At 38.1% G+C, this 17,342-nt stretch overlaps 1 protein-coding gene across 1 annotated transcript; it reads left to right on the top strand.

Moving 5' to 3' along the window:
* Window positions 1-183: 183 nt before the first annotated feature.
* LOC133300262 (eukaryotic translation initiation factor 4G-like) lies at window positions 184-13,004 on the top strand. The gene is made up of 10 exons (XM_061499776.1): window positions 184-368; window positions 521-775; window positions 1,051-1,190; window positions 1,390-1,539; window positions 1,706-1,779; window positions 1,884-1,940; window positions 2,396-3,769; window positions 3,867-6,883; window positions 11,816-12,010; window positions 12,317-13,004. The coding sequence occupies exons 2-10, from the start codon at window positions 618-620 to the stop codon at window positions 12,642-12,644; spliced, it is 5,493 nt and encodes a 1,830-aa protein (XP_061355760.1). The 5' UTR covers window positions 184-368; window positions 521-617; the 3' UTR covers window positions 12,645-13,004.
* Window positions 13,005-17,342: the final 4,338 nt, after the last annotated feature.

A 17,342-nucleotide genomic window follows, 5' to 3' on the forward strand; every position in this document is an offset into this window, starting at 1 on the left:
ACATGATATTTTCCAATATCCACTTACACTTTTCCATCAATCCCAAAATAAACCTTTCAAAAGGAAACAATAGCTGAAGAAGTGATCTCGAATAAAACCTACCCTTTTTATCTTGACCCTCAAAAGCTTCATTCTATTTTTTTTTTTCATGTTTTGTTATTGTTACCACGCTTTCTCTCACTGAAAAATTCTCTCTCTCTCTCTCTCTCTCTCCTTCGAAGTCTCCCTGATTTCCATCCTATTTGGCTTCTCTTTCTCTCTCTTTTCCCTTCAATCAATCGCTGTGTTCATCTCAGGCACACGACTGCAAAGCAATAACCACCAAATATTAAAAACCCTAATTTTACACACAGTGCAACACACTTGAGGTGCTTCACTCTCTTACCCTACTCCATTTTTTCCTCCTACCCATTATTCTTTGTTGGAATTGGGCATATGGGTCGGTGTTGATTAATGGGTTTGAGGTTCATACGAGGTTTCATGTGATGATGATGTTTTGGATCTGCTTGTTTGGTTGCAGGGAAAATTGAGGAAGAAAAATCGGTTTTTTTCCTCCCTTCTTCTTCTCTCTTTTTGTTTCTAAAACTTTGTTCTTGAGGAATTAAGGGCTGGGATATATGTCCTTCAATCAATCAAAGTCCGATAAGAGCGACGGTGTGTACCGAAAATCTGGGCGATCCGCCAGCTTCAATCAGCAGCGAGGTTCCTCCGGCGGTGCGTACGTTAAGGGTGGCGGCGGCGCCGGGCCTTCACCGTCACTCTCCTCTAGCCGGAGGTGAGTTAGGGTTTGCATATTTGTGTGTGTTCGTTTTTTTTTTAATATTTGTTTGCTTTCATTTATAGTGGTTATTCTTTTCTTTTTTTTGACGTTTTTGTATGTAGTACTTAATTGTGTTGTTTTCAGTGTGACGTGGTGTAGATTTTGAAAACTGGGTTTGTTTATGTGACCTGGGGTTATATGATTTATTTTATTTTATTTTCTTAAAAAAGCATTGTAAAGTGGTGTGCTCTTTTCCCTGTTTAATGGATTCTGATTGTTTCTTGTGTTAGTTTTCACAAGAAGTCTAATAATAATGCACACGGTGGGCAATCTAGGGTAAACCCTACCCCAGTGAATTCAGCTGAGTCTAATAGTGCTTCTGCAGCCCGGACAATACCGAATGGTTCACATGTACAGCCTCAATTTCATGGTAAGTTTGAGTAAGATCTTTTTTTTTTTTTTAAACAGTTGGTTCTTCACTAAATTGGTTTTTGAGTGTGTTTATGTTTATTCTGTGGAATTATTTGCATTCCGCTTTACAATGACCTGCGAGTTTTGTAGATGCAATTGAGTGTTTGGTAAAATGTGATTATCATTTATAGAATCCATTCATATGTGTTGTATGATAGGAGGATCCGATGCACCGGTTACAAATGCAATTGCCAAACCTTCTGAATCATCAGCTGCACAGAGGAGCACCAGAATTGTTCCAAAAGCTCCTACTTCTCAACCTCCTGCCGTGAGTTCTGATCCAGCAGCTCCTACAACCCCTGCTAAGGGTATGTTACTCTTGTAGGTTTTTTATGTAGTACATAAGATGTAAAATAGGTTTGATGACTTTTGAATTGTAATTTCGGTTCATGGTAAAGTGACATGTTGCAAAATATTTTATTTTTCTTACATATTGCTTATGACTTGTGAGAGTGATCTAAACGTTGTTGTCAGCCCCAGGAGATGCATCCAAGACGTTCCCTTTCCAATTTGGATCTATTAGTCCTGGCTTTATGAATGGGATGGCAGTAAGTATCTTATCTGCTAGTTGTTTATTGTACACCCGAAGTTTTGTATTATATAATGCTTGGAATTCAAGGTGGAGTTGATCACATTCTGTAATTATATGCAGATTCCTGCTCGCACAAGCTCTGCTCCTCCTAATTTAGATGAGCAGAAGCGTGATCAGGTATGAAGTTTATCCTTTTTTCCTTCCATCATCGTTGCTATTTGTACAGCACTATAGATTTTATGCCTTTGCCTATCCTTATGAAGGAAAAATTATCTAATTCGTGACCATTGATTCTGAATCCTCTTATGTCTTAGAAAGTTCATTAGGAATGCTTTTTCAGAAATAGAATCTGACAAAGGAGTGCGTCTATGTTTTTCTACTCAGTCTAGTTGAGGTTGATGCAGTCTTCTTTACTTGTTGAGGGGGAGTGTTAGAAGTATTGAAAATAGGTTGATAAGAAGTCCCACATCATTATATTAGTCTTATGTAATTGTTTTAGTTGCTGCATATAGTAGAGTCTCCCGTGTTATTGATACACAGGCATTTAAATGTTTGCCTATTGATTCCTTGTTATTCAACAGTTTTCATGCAAATGCAAGTAACTGTTTGGCGTCTAATTTCATAACTTTCAGGCTCGTCATGATTCTTTTAGACCCGTGCCTTCGGTGCCAACAGCTCCTGTTCCAAAGCAGCAGCCAGTGCCAATACGTCCTGCTCCAAAGCAGCAGCCAGTGAGGAAGGATACAGGTGCCGCTGATCAATCTAACCCTGGGGAGACTCATACAGGGTCTAGGGCAAAAAAGGATACTCAGGCATCCACTTTACCCCCAGCAAGCCAGATGCAGAAGCCTTCTGTTATTCCTCTAACTGGAATTTCAATGGCAATGCCATATCACCAGTCACAGACATCTGTACACTTTGGTGGTCCTAATCCACAGATTCAATCACAAGGAATGTCAATGGCATCTCTTCAGGTGCCTTTATCAATTGGAAATGCTGCACAAGTGCCACATCAGGTTTATGTTCCAAATCTTCAACCTCATCCTATGCATCCTCAAGGAATCATGCATCAAGGCCAAAACATGGGTTTCACTCCTCAAATGGCTCCTCAATTGCCCCATCAGTTAGGCAACATGGGTATTGGCATCAACCCACAATATCCCCCGCAGCAAGGAGGAAAATTTGCTGTTCCTCGTAAAACTACTCCTGTCAAGATAACTCATCCTGATACGCATGAAGAGCTTAGACTTGATAAAAGGGCAGATTCTGGCGTGCCTTCTCAATCTCAGCCTGTCCAGACATATGCAGCTTCTCATGCTATTAAGTACTATCCATCAAGTTCCTCCAGTACCAGTTCAGTCTTTTATCCAACTCCTAGCTCTCTTCCATTAACAAGTAGCCAGATAACTCCCAACTCTCAGCCGCCTAGATTTAATTATGCAATGAGCCATGGTCCGCAAAATGTTGGTTTCATTAATTCATCGTCTCACAGTTCCCTGCCTGTTAATAAAGCTAGCACTCCTATTCTTGAACAGCCTCATCCGGAATTTTCCCGCAATACATATCATGCATTCTCATCAGCTCCATCAGCGGTAACTTCTGTGTCTATTAAGCCAAATGGTGGGTCTGGTATTGTGGACTCATCATTTGTGAATTCCAGTATTTCTGGTGCTCAAAAGAGTGAATCTCCTACTTTTGCAGTAGCATCTGGTGATACTAGCTCTTCAGTGCCAACAAAAGGGTCTGAAACTTGTTCTGAAATCTCTACACAACACTCTAAGTTGTCCAGTGATCCTTCAGTTTTGAGCTCATTGCCAAAAGTATCTGTCGCATCTGGTGAGAAGCTTATGTCAATTTCCTTGTTGCCTTCTACATCTGCTGTGAGTGAGGATTCTGTTTCAGTTATGTCTGATAACGAAGGCAGAAAGAAGGAATCTCTTAGTAGGTCAAATTCTTCGAAGGATAATCAGAAGAAACTACAGAAGAAAGGCCAGTCACAGCATCAGGTATCTAAGTGTTTTGTTGTTCAGTTATCTTTTTTACTAATTTGATCTTGGTTTGCTTCAAGTATTGTGAATGATCATTATTATTTTTTTCTCGCAGGTTACTGCACAATCTCCTGCTGTGGCTAATGTGCCTTCCCAAGCTGTTGATGGTGGTGTCTCTGATAGTGGAATTTCTGAAACTGTAGGAACTAAGACAAACTATTCTGTAGCAATCACCAGTGAAGATCTCTCAGCAGCAGCTTCAGTCACATTATCAACTACCAATGGGAGCATACCTTGTGCTTCTGAAGTGAAGACCAATGGTTCTACACAAGTTTCTGCTTGTGCTTCAGCTGAAGGAATTACTCAAGCTGTGGATAGTTTGAACAATCATAAGAATGATGAGCTATATGAATTATCACAACAGGATAAACTGTTAAAGCAGAATATTTTGGAAATTGATGGTAAAACTGAAATTTCATCTCTTCAAGGATGTAAACAAAATATTAGTGATGGTGGAACAGACTTCAAACAACCTAAGCAAGGCGCTGCAAATTTAAGCACTGAGGCTGTAACCTTGAGGACTGTACAGCGAGGACCGGATGAATCTACAAGTTGTAGTGCAGAATGTGACAGGATGGCCGGTAATTTAGGCATGTCTGCATTGGAATCTGGAAATTTCTCTTTAAATAGAAATGATGTAGTTAGTAATGAAGCTGTTTCTACAAATTCTGGCCCATCAGATCAGCAGTCTGTTGATCTTCCAGAAACAACTTTAAAACATTGCCAGGATAGTTCAGAGAATGCTGCTAGTGGCTCAGTGTTTCTTCCAGCGTCAGGTACCAAGGACAGACCAATAGAGCCAAGTAAGGTGAAAACTACATCAAAGGGGAAAAAGAAACTAAAAGAGATTCTTCAGAAAGCAGATGCTTCTGGGTCAACATCTGATCTTTATAATGCATATAAGGGACCTGGCGAAAAGAAAGAAGCTGTTGTAATTTCAGAGAAAACAGAAAGTGCTTCTACTTCTGGAAATCTGGAGCAGTTGCCTACGGATGCTGCTCAGCCAGATGTTTTAGCAACTGAGCAATGTGGGCAGAGTAAAGCTGAACTTGATGACTGGGAGGATGCTGCTGACATGTCTACACCAAAACTAGAAGTTTCGGATAAAAGTCAACCAGCTAGTGATGGAAGTGAAGTTACTGCCAAAAAGTACTCCCGAGATTTCCTTTTGAAATTTGCAGAGCAATGTACTGATCTTCCTGAAGGGTTTGAAATCACGGCAGATGTTGCTGAGGCTTTGATGAGTCCTCATGTTGTTGAACATGATTCACATCCTTCTACTGGAAGAATTATAGATAGGCCGGGTGGGATGCTTCGGATGGATCGTCGTGGGAGTGGTGTTATCGAGGAAGACAAATGGAGTAAAGCTGCTGGTGCTTATAATTCCAGTATGCGCATGGATAGTATTGGAGGTAATGCAGGATTTCGACCGGCCCAAGGAGGCAATTTTGGTGTTCTAAGAAATCCACGCATGCAAACACCTCTGCAGTATGCTGGGGGGATTCTTTCTGGGCCAATGCAATCCATGGTAAATCAGGGAGGAATGCAAAGAAGTAGCCTTGATGGTGAAAGGTGGTTGCGTTCTCCAAGCTTCCAGCACAGGGGTTTAATTCCATCTCCTCAAACTCCTTTACAGATGATGCACAAAGCTGAGAAGAAGTATGAGGTGGGTAAAGTGACAGATGAGGAACAGGCTAAGCAGAGGCAGTTAAAAGCTATTTTGAACAAGTTAACTCCTCAGAATTTTGAGAAGCTTTTTGAACAGGTAAAAGCAGTTAATATTGACAATGCAGTCACTCTCACTGGTGTCATATCACAAATATTCGAGAAAGCCTTGATGGAGCCCACCTTCTGTGAAATGTATGCCGATTTCTGTTTACATCTGGCAGATGAGCTGCCTGATCTCAGTCAAGACAATGAAAAGATAACTTTTAAAAGATTATTATTAAACAAGTGCCAGGAAGAATTTGAGAGGGGTGAAAGAGAGCAAGAAGAAGCTAATAAGGCTGATGAGGGTGAGGTCAAGCAGTCTGATGAGCAAAGAGAACAGAAACGAACCAAGGCTAGAAGACGCATGTTGGGTAATATCAGATTGATTGGAGAACTTTATAAGAAGAGAATGTTGACAGAGAGAATAATGCATGAATGCATCAAGAAGTTATTGGGGCAGCATCAGGATCCTGATGAAGAAGATATTGAAGCTTTGTGCAAGCTGATGAGTACCATTGGGGAGATGATTGACCATCCCAAAGCCAAGGAACACATGGATGTATATTTTGAAAGGATGAGATTATTATCAAACAACATGAATTTATCTTCTAGGGTGAGGTTCATGTTGAAGGATGCCATTGATTTGAGAAAGAATAAATGGCAACAAAGGAGAAAAGTTGAAGGTCCAAAGAAGATTGAAGAGGTGCACAGAGATGCTTCCCAAGAGAGGCAGGCCCAAGCTAGTAGGCTGGGTCGTGGTCCAGGCAACAATCCAGCAAGAAGGATCCCTATGGATTTTGGTCCAAGAGGGTCATCTATGTTATCTTCTCCTAATTCTCAGATGGGTGGACTTCGTGGGTTGCCTACTCAAGTTCGTGGGTATGGTTCTCAGGATGCTCGCATGGATGAAAGGCAATCTTATGAGCCTAGGACATTGTCAGTTCCCTTGCCTCAAAGGCCTTTAGGTGATGATTCAATAACATTGGGACCCCAGGGTGGTCTTGCTAGAGGAATGTCCATTAGAGGTCCACCTGCAGTTTCAAGTTCAACTGGTCTTAATGGTTATAATAATTTATCAGAGCGCACTCCATACAGCTTTAGGGATGACCTTGCATCAAGATATGCTCCGGATAGATTTGCTGGTCCAACTGCTTATGATCAATCAAGTGCTCAAGAGCGTAACATGAATTATGGTAGCAGGGAATTGAGGCATGCAGATAGGATTCTTGATAAACCTGTTGTAACTTCACCTACTGCTCGAGTGCAAGGGACAGCAGTCTCCCGGAACCCTTCTTCAGAGAAGGGTTGGCCAGAAGAGCGACTGCAGGACATGTCCATGGCAGCAATCAGAGAATACTATAGGTACTGCTTTCCCTTCACGGTGTTTCTATCCCCTTTATTTCAGCTTGTTTGAGAAGCATGATTTATAGTTTAGTATTTATCATATTTTAAAAAGTATAATCCTCAGCATGCTGAACCTGTCCAAATTCTTTATTGGAAAAATAATTATTAATAAGACAGATTGTTCCCACGAGCATTGTTGTTAAAATCTCGATTTATCACTACGATTTTACGATTTTTTTTCATCAAAATGATTTTACTAATATTTCAAACGCTTTTACGTTTCTATGATTTTTTACGATTTTTTTACATTACGATTTTACGTTTTACGATTTTTTAATCTCCTTCCGATTTTATTTAAGATATCGATTTTAACAACATTGCCCATGAGGTAAAAGATTTATTTTTTTTGGTTTATATCATATTTTGTGTCTTGTATTGTTTTATTTCTGTGTATGTATGGCTTTCAAAGCATATCATAATACTTGTCTTGAAAGGGTTAAAATTTTGAATTTTATATTATTAATAAACAATGAAAATGACGTGCTTGAGTTAAAATACAGACTAGTGTCGAAAAATTAAACCATAAGTTCTAGTGTTAGTAAATGTGAAGGAAATATGTGTTTAGTATGCATGTGATGTATACTAATACAGCCATTTTTAATAGCTATATAAATTTACAATAATAAGTGTATGATTTGATACTTTATACATTTTATGCATGGGTTGTGTATAAATTAACCTTTGAACTTAATATTGTAAGTAATGTTTTGTTTTCATGTTGAGAGAAAGAGGGCCTGATATGGATGGGGAAAGCTTGTATTTTGAAAGGAGAAATAAATGGGAGGATAAGATGTCCTTTATAGGTATATTATAAGTACCTTATACTCAAATACAGAAATAACACAAAGAATAAAGACATTGGCCTGAATAATCAGATTTTCATATATTCATGAAGAGATAAGTACAATCCGGAAACAGTGAAATAGAGACAATTGCAAAGAAAGGAGAAAATTACAATGAACTGGAGATATACTAACAGAAAAGGAAATAACAGTAAAGGATAATTCTAGAGCCCCTAGTCTCTCCCAAATCACCCTAAGGTGCCCAAGGTTCCAAAATGCCCCAAAGATACTTCCATCCTCCTACTATCTCGTATTTATTCTAATAGCTCAGCAATAACAAACTTGCCACGGTTACTAACCAATTCCCACTCTCACAAATTTGGGAATATTCTCCCATAACTGATTTGATGACTCAGCCATACTTATTAATCTCGGATAGCGGCGCGTAGCAGCTGACCCTCCAAACTGCTATATCGCTATAGCGGATAGCGCTACAACGCTATTGTGCAAAGTCTACCTAAGTGATACACTAAATTGTACTCCACAAATATAAAACTTAAAATATGAAAATGTGACATAAAAAACAAATTTGAAGGATCTCAAACTCAAACATAAATGATTCCAAACATTAAAATTCAAATCATAAGCAAATTGAAGGAATTAAAGTCTCAAATAATGTAACAAAAAAGTGGCAAAATTAGTCAAAATTCAAACTGCCACTTAAGTGAAATGTCAAAATCAAAGAACTGGAACTAATCATAATTGAAATCATGAGCATCCAAATCTTCATCTTCACTTTCACTTGTATCTAAGTTGTAAATCTCTTCCTTCTACGACGAGAACACTTTTGCTCCGCAATTCAGCCGCAATAGTGGCTGCTACATCCGCTACACTTCGCCTAATATGGGGCGGGCGGCTGTTGCACCGCAATGCTACACCGCTATAGCGCGCTAAAGCGGGGCTATTCACAAGTATGGACTCAGCATGTATCGATCCCCTGTATACACTTCTAGAGTTCAACCATAAGTTTGGTATCGTATCAATACTCCCTCCCAAAACACTTCTAGAATTCTAACATTTGTTCCCGTCCCTCCTTAAACTGACATCCTTTCTGATCCCACCTGATTCTGCTTTAAGCTTGGATTTAAATGATTTTTTGGCATCGGGTGGTGTCGGAGTTTCTGCAATTCCTTTTGCATGTGGCTCTCCTTTAGGTTTCTCCTCTTCTGGTGGTGGTTCAAATCGTTGCTTCCATAGTTCTTCTACTCCTTTATGCTTAGCAAGTGTCGTTTTCTTTGTTTCTAGTGACAAACCTGCCCTATCAAGCTGAAAACCCCAACCATATAAAACGCTAATATCATTGGATTGGGTTAAAGGTGTTTTAATATTCAATTGGGCTTGATTCATCGGGTCAGCAACTTGGCCCAAATTGTGCAACACCTCCTCTAACCTAATTTGCTTGTTTTTCATCCTCTCACGTGTATTGTGGAGTTCAATGACTGTAGCGGTGCAGTAAGTACTCCCCCCCTTCCCCTTGAAGATTCACATTTGGCGGTTCAGGCAATGGTGGAAGGTTGACAACTACCGTTGGTGGCAGTGTTGTCGCCGGTAGCTGCACATGCAAAACTTTGTTCGTAACCTCTTCACCTACTTTCTCGTGCTTCTCCAAAGCACCATCGTGGGGCTGCTTCTCTTCTATTTCTATTATTTTCCCTTTGTTTTCTCTATTTTTTTGGTTTTCGACAGTCATCAACTTGTCAGCCGCCTGTTTCTCTAGCACAGAGTGTTTCTGGCTCTGAATTTTTGTATTTGGCAATGGTCGCGTGTCCTTTACCAGTAAATTCTCCGTGAACGACAAAAATTGTTGAATCACATCCACTCGAAACTGCGACCATGTAAATTCCTTCGTCCGAAGCTTCCACCAAAAAAACCAGTCCCAAGCTTCTCCCCGCAAGGCTTTTCTCACTTATGATAGCCACGCAACTTCCGGTTTACCATTCTTTCGAAAATACCACTCTATCCAATTTAACCATTCATATACATCTTCACCAGAAAATACAGGGATCGTCATCCTATGAAATTGATTTTCCATTTTTTTTATTTTTTTTATTGGTATCCTTCAAAGCTACCCGAATTGGATAGCTCTGATACCAATTGATAAGGACCTTCTACTCAAATCAAATACATAAATAACACAGAATAAAGACTTTGGCCTGAATAATCAGATTTTCATATATTCATCAAGAGATAAGTACAATCCGGAAATAGTGAAATAGAGAAAATTACAATGAACTAGAAATGTACTAACAGAAAAGGAAATAACAGAAAAGGATAATTTTAGAGGAATTCTAGAGCCCCGAGTCTCTCCGAAATTACCCTAAGGTGCCCAAGGTTCCCAAATGCCCCAAAGATACTTCCATCCTCCTACTATCACCCATTTATTCTAATAGCTCAGCAGTAACAAACTTGCCACAGTTACTAACCAATTCCCACTCTCACAAATTCGGGAATATTCTCCCATAACTGATTTGATGACTCAGCATGTATTGATCCCCTGTATACACTTCTAGAATTCAACCATAAGTTTGGTATCGTATCAGTATATTATTGAAGACAGTTATGTTAGTGGATCTTGTAGCTGAGATCTGAGGTTCATAACTTTTGTATTTGCTTTCAAGTTGTACCAGGTTCAGTGGGCCACATATGTCAATGTGAGAATGATTTTATAAACATCATTTATCAATCTAATAATTAACTGTAATAGCAGTTAGTGAATGATATGCTATTTTTTGTCTTCTAATATGTAATGGCTTGTCATGGTATGCTCAGCAGTGTGATTATGCGTTGTGAGATGTGTCTTATTTTCTAGTAGATTGCATATCTGATACTTGTTAAGAAGGGAATTGGTTGTTAAAATGGGTATGATACCTGAAAAAAATAGATCTGTCCAAAGTTGAGATTCTTTATATGTGTTAAATGTTTGTTGTGTTGTCTTATTTTCGCGTTATTTCTTCTCATTGTAACGTCTTATACTGTCTTAGTTGATTTAGCCCTTTCTTTTCTACCGTGGAGTCAAATTCCTCAAGTTGCCTTTCCTCTGTAATTAGTGCCTTTTTGTTTGGACCTTCACGAGGCCTGTGGGGGTGTTGAGGCATGTTGCTTTTGGAGCTTCTATCACTCTTTACTCTTAACAACATGAAAATGTTTAACTCCCATTTTTCTATGTTTAGGAATTTATTTGCATTTTGATATAGCCTATGAATTTTTTTAATTATGGATCCTGGCTTTTTATGGTTGTGATGTGATTCCTTAATGTTAGAGAAGTCTAATATTAAACCACTAAAATGGCCTTCACTTAATACCTAGAGCTTTTACGCGAGATGATTGTTTAACATAGTATCAGAGCTAGTGACCAAATGGTCACAACTTCGATCTTCACCACCCCCATTCTTCTAATAAATATTTAATTGTAAAATTTCTTGGCATGAGTGGTTGGGCCTGTGCATTATCTACTCTTCAAGCCCAATGGGCTTTTGTGTGAGGGGATGTATTAGAGAAGTCTAATATAAAACCATTAAAACGGTCTCCACTTAACAACTTAAGCATTTAGGTGAGATGTTTGTTTAATTCTTACATATTTTTTTATGGTTGCAATATGTGTTTTACTAGGTTCTGTTAATTTTTTTAGAGAAATGTTCCGATTATTACCCTTCTGTTTGCCTGATTTTCACTTTGCAACCCCATGCTTTTGGAAAAAAATGCATGCGAAGAGATTAACATCCGTTACTTCATTACTTTTTATCCACATGGTTCAAAGTAAAAAGGCCAAACCATTGGGGTTAATTGAGTTTCTCCCTACTTTTATTTTTCTTTCCCTTAAAGGATTAAAATGTGCTTTTTTGCTACACCTATAATAAATTTAAATTGTTTTTTTGGTGCAGCTTCCTGTACATGTTAGAAATGTTTCATGATAAAGATTCAATGTTAAGCTTTTAAATATTGTCACATGAATCAAACTAAACTTGCTATGTAGTGTTACAGCGTTGATCTATTTTGCAGTTATTTTGTTTTGTCACATCATCTGACTCTTTTAAGTTATGCAATTTAGTGCTAGAGATGTGAACGAAGTTGTTTTATGTGTCAAAGATTTGAACTCTCCAAGCTTCCATCCTTCCATGGTTTCTCTCTGGGTCACAGACTCGTTTGAGAGAAAGGAGACAGAGAGAGATCTTTTGGCCCAACTGCTAGTCAACCTTGTGAAGTCTCACGATGGCACCTTGAGTTCAGCCCATCTCATCGAAGGGTGAGTTTTATTTTATAGTATGATGACTAGTTGTGAGAATAATCTACTTGTGAAAAATAAATTAAATTAAAATTGTTATTCATTCCTTGGCACAACGGGCACTGTAGTTGTCATGTGACTTGGAGGTCACAGAGGTTTTGATTCATGTAATCAGCCTCTTGCAAATACAATTTAACACTGTCTATTGTAGACTCACACAATGAGTCTGATCTTTCATTGCACCTTGCACGCCTAGCAGGAGCTTAGTATCACAAGGGTGCCTTTTTTTTTGTTTGTTATTAATTCCTTTTTTTTATTCTTGGCTAGGTTTGAATCTGTTCTCAGCACTTTGGAAGATGCGGATTATGCCCCCAAAGCAGCAGAATTTCTTGGCCGTATTTTTGCCAAAGCGATAACAGAGCATGTAGTCTCTTTGAAAGAGATTGGGCGGTTGATATATGATGGTGGAGAGGAACCTGGCAAGCTCTTACAAGTTGGACTTGCAGCTGATGTTCTTGGAAGCACCTTGGAGGTAATCAAAATGGATAAGGGTGATGCTGTTTTCATTGAGATCTGCGCAAGCTCCGGCTTGCTATTGGAGACTTTCCGGCCACCGCATCCGATCACATCAAAGAAGTTAGAGAAATTTCTTTAGAGGATAGAGAGATGCTTATAGAGGGGGATTTTATTTATGTATGGTGTTTTGGGATATACTCAAATTTGCAGAAATGGTTTTCTCCATTGGGTGGATGGGGAGAATTTTATGTGGGGATTTGTGTCTAAATACTATTTCTGCAATTATAAAAAGGTTCAGTTAAGCATCAGAAAATTTAGGCTTTGTTATATACTGTCTGTCATGAGGGGTTTACTTTTTCAACAGTCTTGTATCATTCAACTGTCCATGATAATATACTGGCATATTGATCTGCGCCATATCATTGTGTGTACGTGAAGGCTTCCATAGTTTCGTCAAAGAATGTGTTGTAAATGGGGAATGTAGTTAAGCACAATGCTACATGGTTTTAAATATAGTAGCTGTGTATAATTTTGTGTGTTTTCATTAGTTTCGGTAAATGCACTAAAAGAGTAGGCTATATTAATGGATTACTATAATAATCACTTTACTTCAGACACAAGGGGTTGTTTAGTGTAGCAGAACTATTCTCATTGGTTCAATTTGAAATATTTATTCACGTAAATTCTAATTGACGACTTTTTTTGGACTAAGCGTTTGTTAAAACTATTTTTAGGCTAAACGATTTATAACTTAAAAACCCAATAATTTTAGTTTATTTTTTTTTTAACTTTAGTTTTAAAGTAATTTTTAAATTAAAAAATAAATAAATCATACCAAGCATGTTTTTCATTTCAATTTAAGGGGTAAAATTCTTTTAAAATGAGCTCACTTTACGTAAACACGATGAGACTCAACCACAAAAAAATAAAAAAGACCCTAGGCAAAATGGGAAAGCATCATGCACCCGACAAAGGCTTCCAAAGTGTTATGGACCTGACAAAGACCTATATTCTAGAAGACCCAAATAGGGCTAACAGCTAAGAGGGAATTAAGGAAGCATTCCTTAATTATGCTAATCCTACTACGGCAGCAATGGATCAACAATTGGACCCCCAATGCTCCTGAGAGGCCCAAAAGTCCACTTCTGCCAGGTAACCCATCTATAAATAAGGGGTTAAACCAATAAGGTACACACTCTTTTAACCCTCTCTCTTAGCTTATCACTGTGCACACACCACACGCCTTGACTATGTCGTTATATTATTGTACACAGTGATTCGCTTATCTTTAGGGTACCTCTCCTATAGTACCTGAGGGAGGGTAAACAGATCCTATATTAACATACCAATCTATGATTGGACATATCGATTTATCATATCGTAACATTGGCGCCGTCTGTGGGAAACGATAAACTTCGATTCCCACCCAAATGTGGTATAGGCGTAAAAGATCAAGGTCGTGACCACCGCTGTCATCAGAATCGTGGCTGAGATCCAGGCGAGATTGTGGCCGAGATCGAGGTTAAAAAGAAAGGGGCAAATCAAGCAAAGAGAAAAAGCTAAGTCTCCTTCCTTTTAAATTCTAAATTTACATGAAAAGGGGAAAAAAAGGATCCACCTTTTTAATATTTCATATCGATATCTGATAAAAGGATTCACCTTTTTAATATTTTATATCGATATCTGATTGTTAGTATTTGGGTGTCCTAGAGACAATCTTATGATTAAATAAGGACATAGATGTAGACCTTTTTAATATTGTCGCAAATAAATAAAAGCACTCTTTATCTTGTTTCGTAATTCTGTCTCGATATTAATGTTAATATATTATGAATAACTTGATAAACCCCGTGGAATAAAATAGGTATCTCTCGAGTATCTGTGATGAGATCACAATCATGAGGATTCAAGAATACCGGATGTTTATTCCTAATTTTATGTTCCTAGTCTAGAGATACTGAGAATGGGGTCAGTAATCTCGGGTAAGACTAGCATGACTTATCTACTTGTATATGGATACAAGGTATAGACCTCATGTGCTACAGATATGGAGATGTCTTAGCTAAAGTCGTGGGGGGACCTATAAGGGTATAGCTCGCACTGAACAGACCCACAAAGAGACTCTATGAGGAACTCTCACAGAGAGTATCATTAGAGTAGTCTCTTTATATTTGGGTATGTCTTTCCTAAGACCAGAAGTTATTACCTAGACTGTGTTCTAGAATGCATGCGTGTTCTAGAATGCATGCTTTGATTGTGCACCTCGTCTGCCTGAAACATGGAGACTCATAGGTATACTTTTGGGCTTGTCTTGAAAGAACACAGGGCTAGGGTGATAAGCTGAATGAATTCGTCAAATCTCTGTGAGAGATTAAGTTATCTGTAAACCGGAGAAATCAGGATGACATTTACAGGGACTCGGGAATCTATGCATAGTAAAAGAGATAATGAGATGATCTGCCTTTAGAGTCTGTAAATTGAAGATTTCCTATTTCGAATAAAGCTTACCCTAAACCGCAGGGGTTGATACGCTTCCTTACCCTAGGTTTTATGGGAAGGTAACCGAGACGGAAGGAAATATATACGGCAACCAAATATGTGCAATAGGATGATCAAGTCACTAATCTAACTAGTTCTGGAGCAACAAAGCATTGCTAGTGCTCTGTGTTGTCATTAGATGAGTTGTGGGCTTATTGGGCCCAAGCCCATTTATGTCAGTGGCTATGTTGGACCTAATGGGTCACACACTAACACCTAATTGTCTAGATGCTCTAGCATTAATGGTATTGGGCCTAACAATTGTTATTAGCCCAAGAAGTAGTTTGGAACTCCACAGATAGGGTGGAGGGCGCATGGATCTAAGTAATAGGCTTGGATAGTCCAAGATATTACTAATTAATTTAATTAGTTAAATTAATTATCAAATGTTTAAATTTTGAATTTTGAATTGAAATTTGAAATTTGAAATTTGAAATTTGAATTTGAATTTAGAATTTGAATTTGAAATTTAAGTGTTTGAAAGTTTGAATTCAAATGTTTGAAATTCGAATTTGAATTGGCTATGAAAAGTTGTTTCATAACAAAAGGATAATATGAGATCTTGTTGGAACATATCAAGAGAAAATCTTTTGGACATAATCTAAGAAGATTTGGGGTGCTGATTTGACTGTTGGGAGAATATTTGAGTGATTTGATTCAAGTTTGAATGCAACTACTCAAATGTATCTGGTCATTATTTAGGCTATATGGGGCGCACCATATAACTGATTATATGATGATTTATGATTAGATATTTGATTAGGTTTTGAACCTAATATATCATAAAGATATTATAGGATGTTGTTGGCAAGATTTGATGAGATTTGCTTTGCAACAAATCCTATTATCTCTCTCTTTGATGGAGCGCCCTTTTGGAAGGGATTTTTATTGATTAAAAATCTGATTTGTTTTTAACAAATAGGCTCCTCTTGTGCTATATATGTTCCTTCTAGGGTTCTTAGAAAACCAACCAAGCCATTCTCTTCTCCTCTCCTGCGCCACTTTTGTGAAGTTTTCACATTGAAAGCTTCACTCTTTCAAACACTTTTACCTAGCCTTTCTCTTCACACAGTGTGCGCTTAGCAAGCCTCATTGTAGTGATCACTTGGCGGTTTCACAAGAAGGAGTTCTTGCACCTAGACGCAGTGGGTGATGTGGATCAACGTTAGAGGGTCTGAACCCTTCAGACCTACCTTGATCATCACGAGTTTTCACGAACAAGGTAACATCATGCTTTCCTAAAGCATGATCTTGAATGCATGTGTGTTCCGCAATGAAAAAGTTTTGTTTTTCCCTCCAGCATGCATCGGCCTTCAAGGCCATTTCCAACTTTCACTGATAAAATTGATCAAAGATTTGTCTTGATTGACATAATGTATTTAATATAGCCTTTGATTAAAACCTGATTAAATTGAATGCTTTGGGAGTAATCTGTGGATAAATCAAAGATTTGTCTTGATCGGCATAATGTATTTAATACAGCCTTTGATTAAAACCTGATTAAATTGAATGCTTTGGGAATAATTTGTGGACAAATCAAATATTTGTCTTGATTGGCATAATGTATTTAATACAACCTTTAATATATATATATATATATATATATATACACACACACACACGTGGCTTTATGATAGATGCTCAATCAAATCTGATAATATGAAATACGGTCAACTAATATTAATTATTGATTGATGCTGATCAACTATTAATTGTTGATTACAATTATTATCTGATTACACAGATAATTACTGATTGAAGCAAAATTATTGCTAATAGCCTACTTCATGCTTTACTATGTTGCATTTATTTTTGCAAAGAATAATCAAATAGGTGGTGTAGAGATCCCCTCTAAAAAAAAGGAAGGAGATCCAGATCCACTCAAATAAAGAAGGAAATCCACCTAGATGAATGCAAGACTTGGGCTAAAGAAGCCAAGCTGAAAGAAGAGCCGAGGCACAAGAAGCCGGCTTGAGAAAATGAAAAGACCACGGCAAATGAAGCTGGGTTCAGATAAAATGGCACCGCAAAGAAGTGGGGCCCAAATTAAAAAGCCATGCAAGAAGAAGAAGAAATGCAATTCAAAAAGGTAAAATGCGTCTCCTTAAATATAAGGCTTCAACAAAAGAAGCCAAGCCAGAATGATAACCGGCCCTCCGGGATATAAATGGTTTATTAAATGGAGCCATAAAAGCTGAAGACAGATGTGGAGTGATCCAATCGAGATAAAAGTTGAAGTAGGAAAGAAAGAAACAGCAATAAGGCCATGACCCCCAATAAATAAGCGAATTGGCCATGC

This window comes from Gastrolobium bilobum, unplaced genomic scaffold (genome assembly GCF_033153095.1).
Source record: "Gastrolobium bilobum isolate Gb01-03AN ecotype WA unplaced genomic scaffold, APGP_CSIRO_Gbil_v1 utg1963, whole genome shotgun sequence".
Classification (NCBI taxonomy): Eukaryota; Viridiplantae; Streptophyta; class Magnoliopsida; order Fabales; family Fabaceae; genus Gastrolobium; species Gastrolobium bilobum.

Excerpts from the sequence above, each read along its gene's own strand:
- LOC133300262 (XM_061499776.1), top strand. The coding sequence starts at position 618 with ATGTCCTTCAATCAATCAAAGTCCGATAAGAGCGACGGTGTGTACCGA. Across the intron at positions 3,770-3,866 it reads AAGGCCAGTCACAGCATCAG|GTTACTGCACAATCTCCTGC; the intron begins GTATCTAAGTGT and ends TTTTTCTCGCAG. Across the intron at positions 12,011-12,316 it reads TCAGCCCATCTCATCGAAGG|GTTTGAATCTGTTCTCAGCA; the intron begins GTGAGTTTTATT and ends ATTCTTGGCTAG.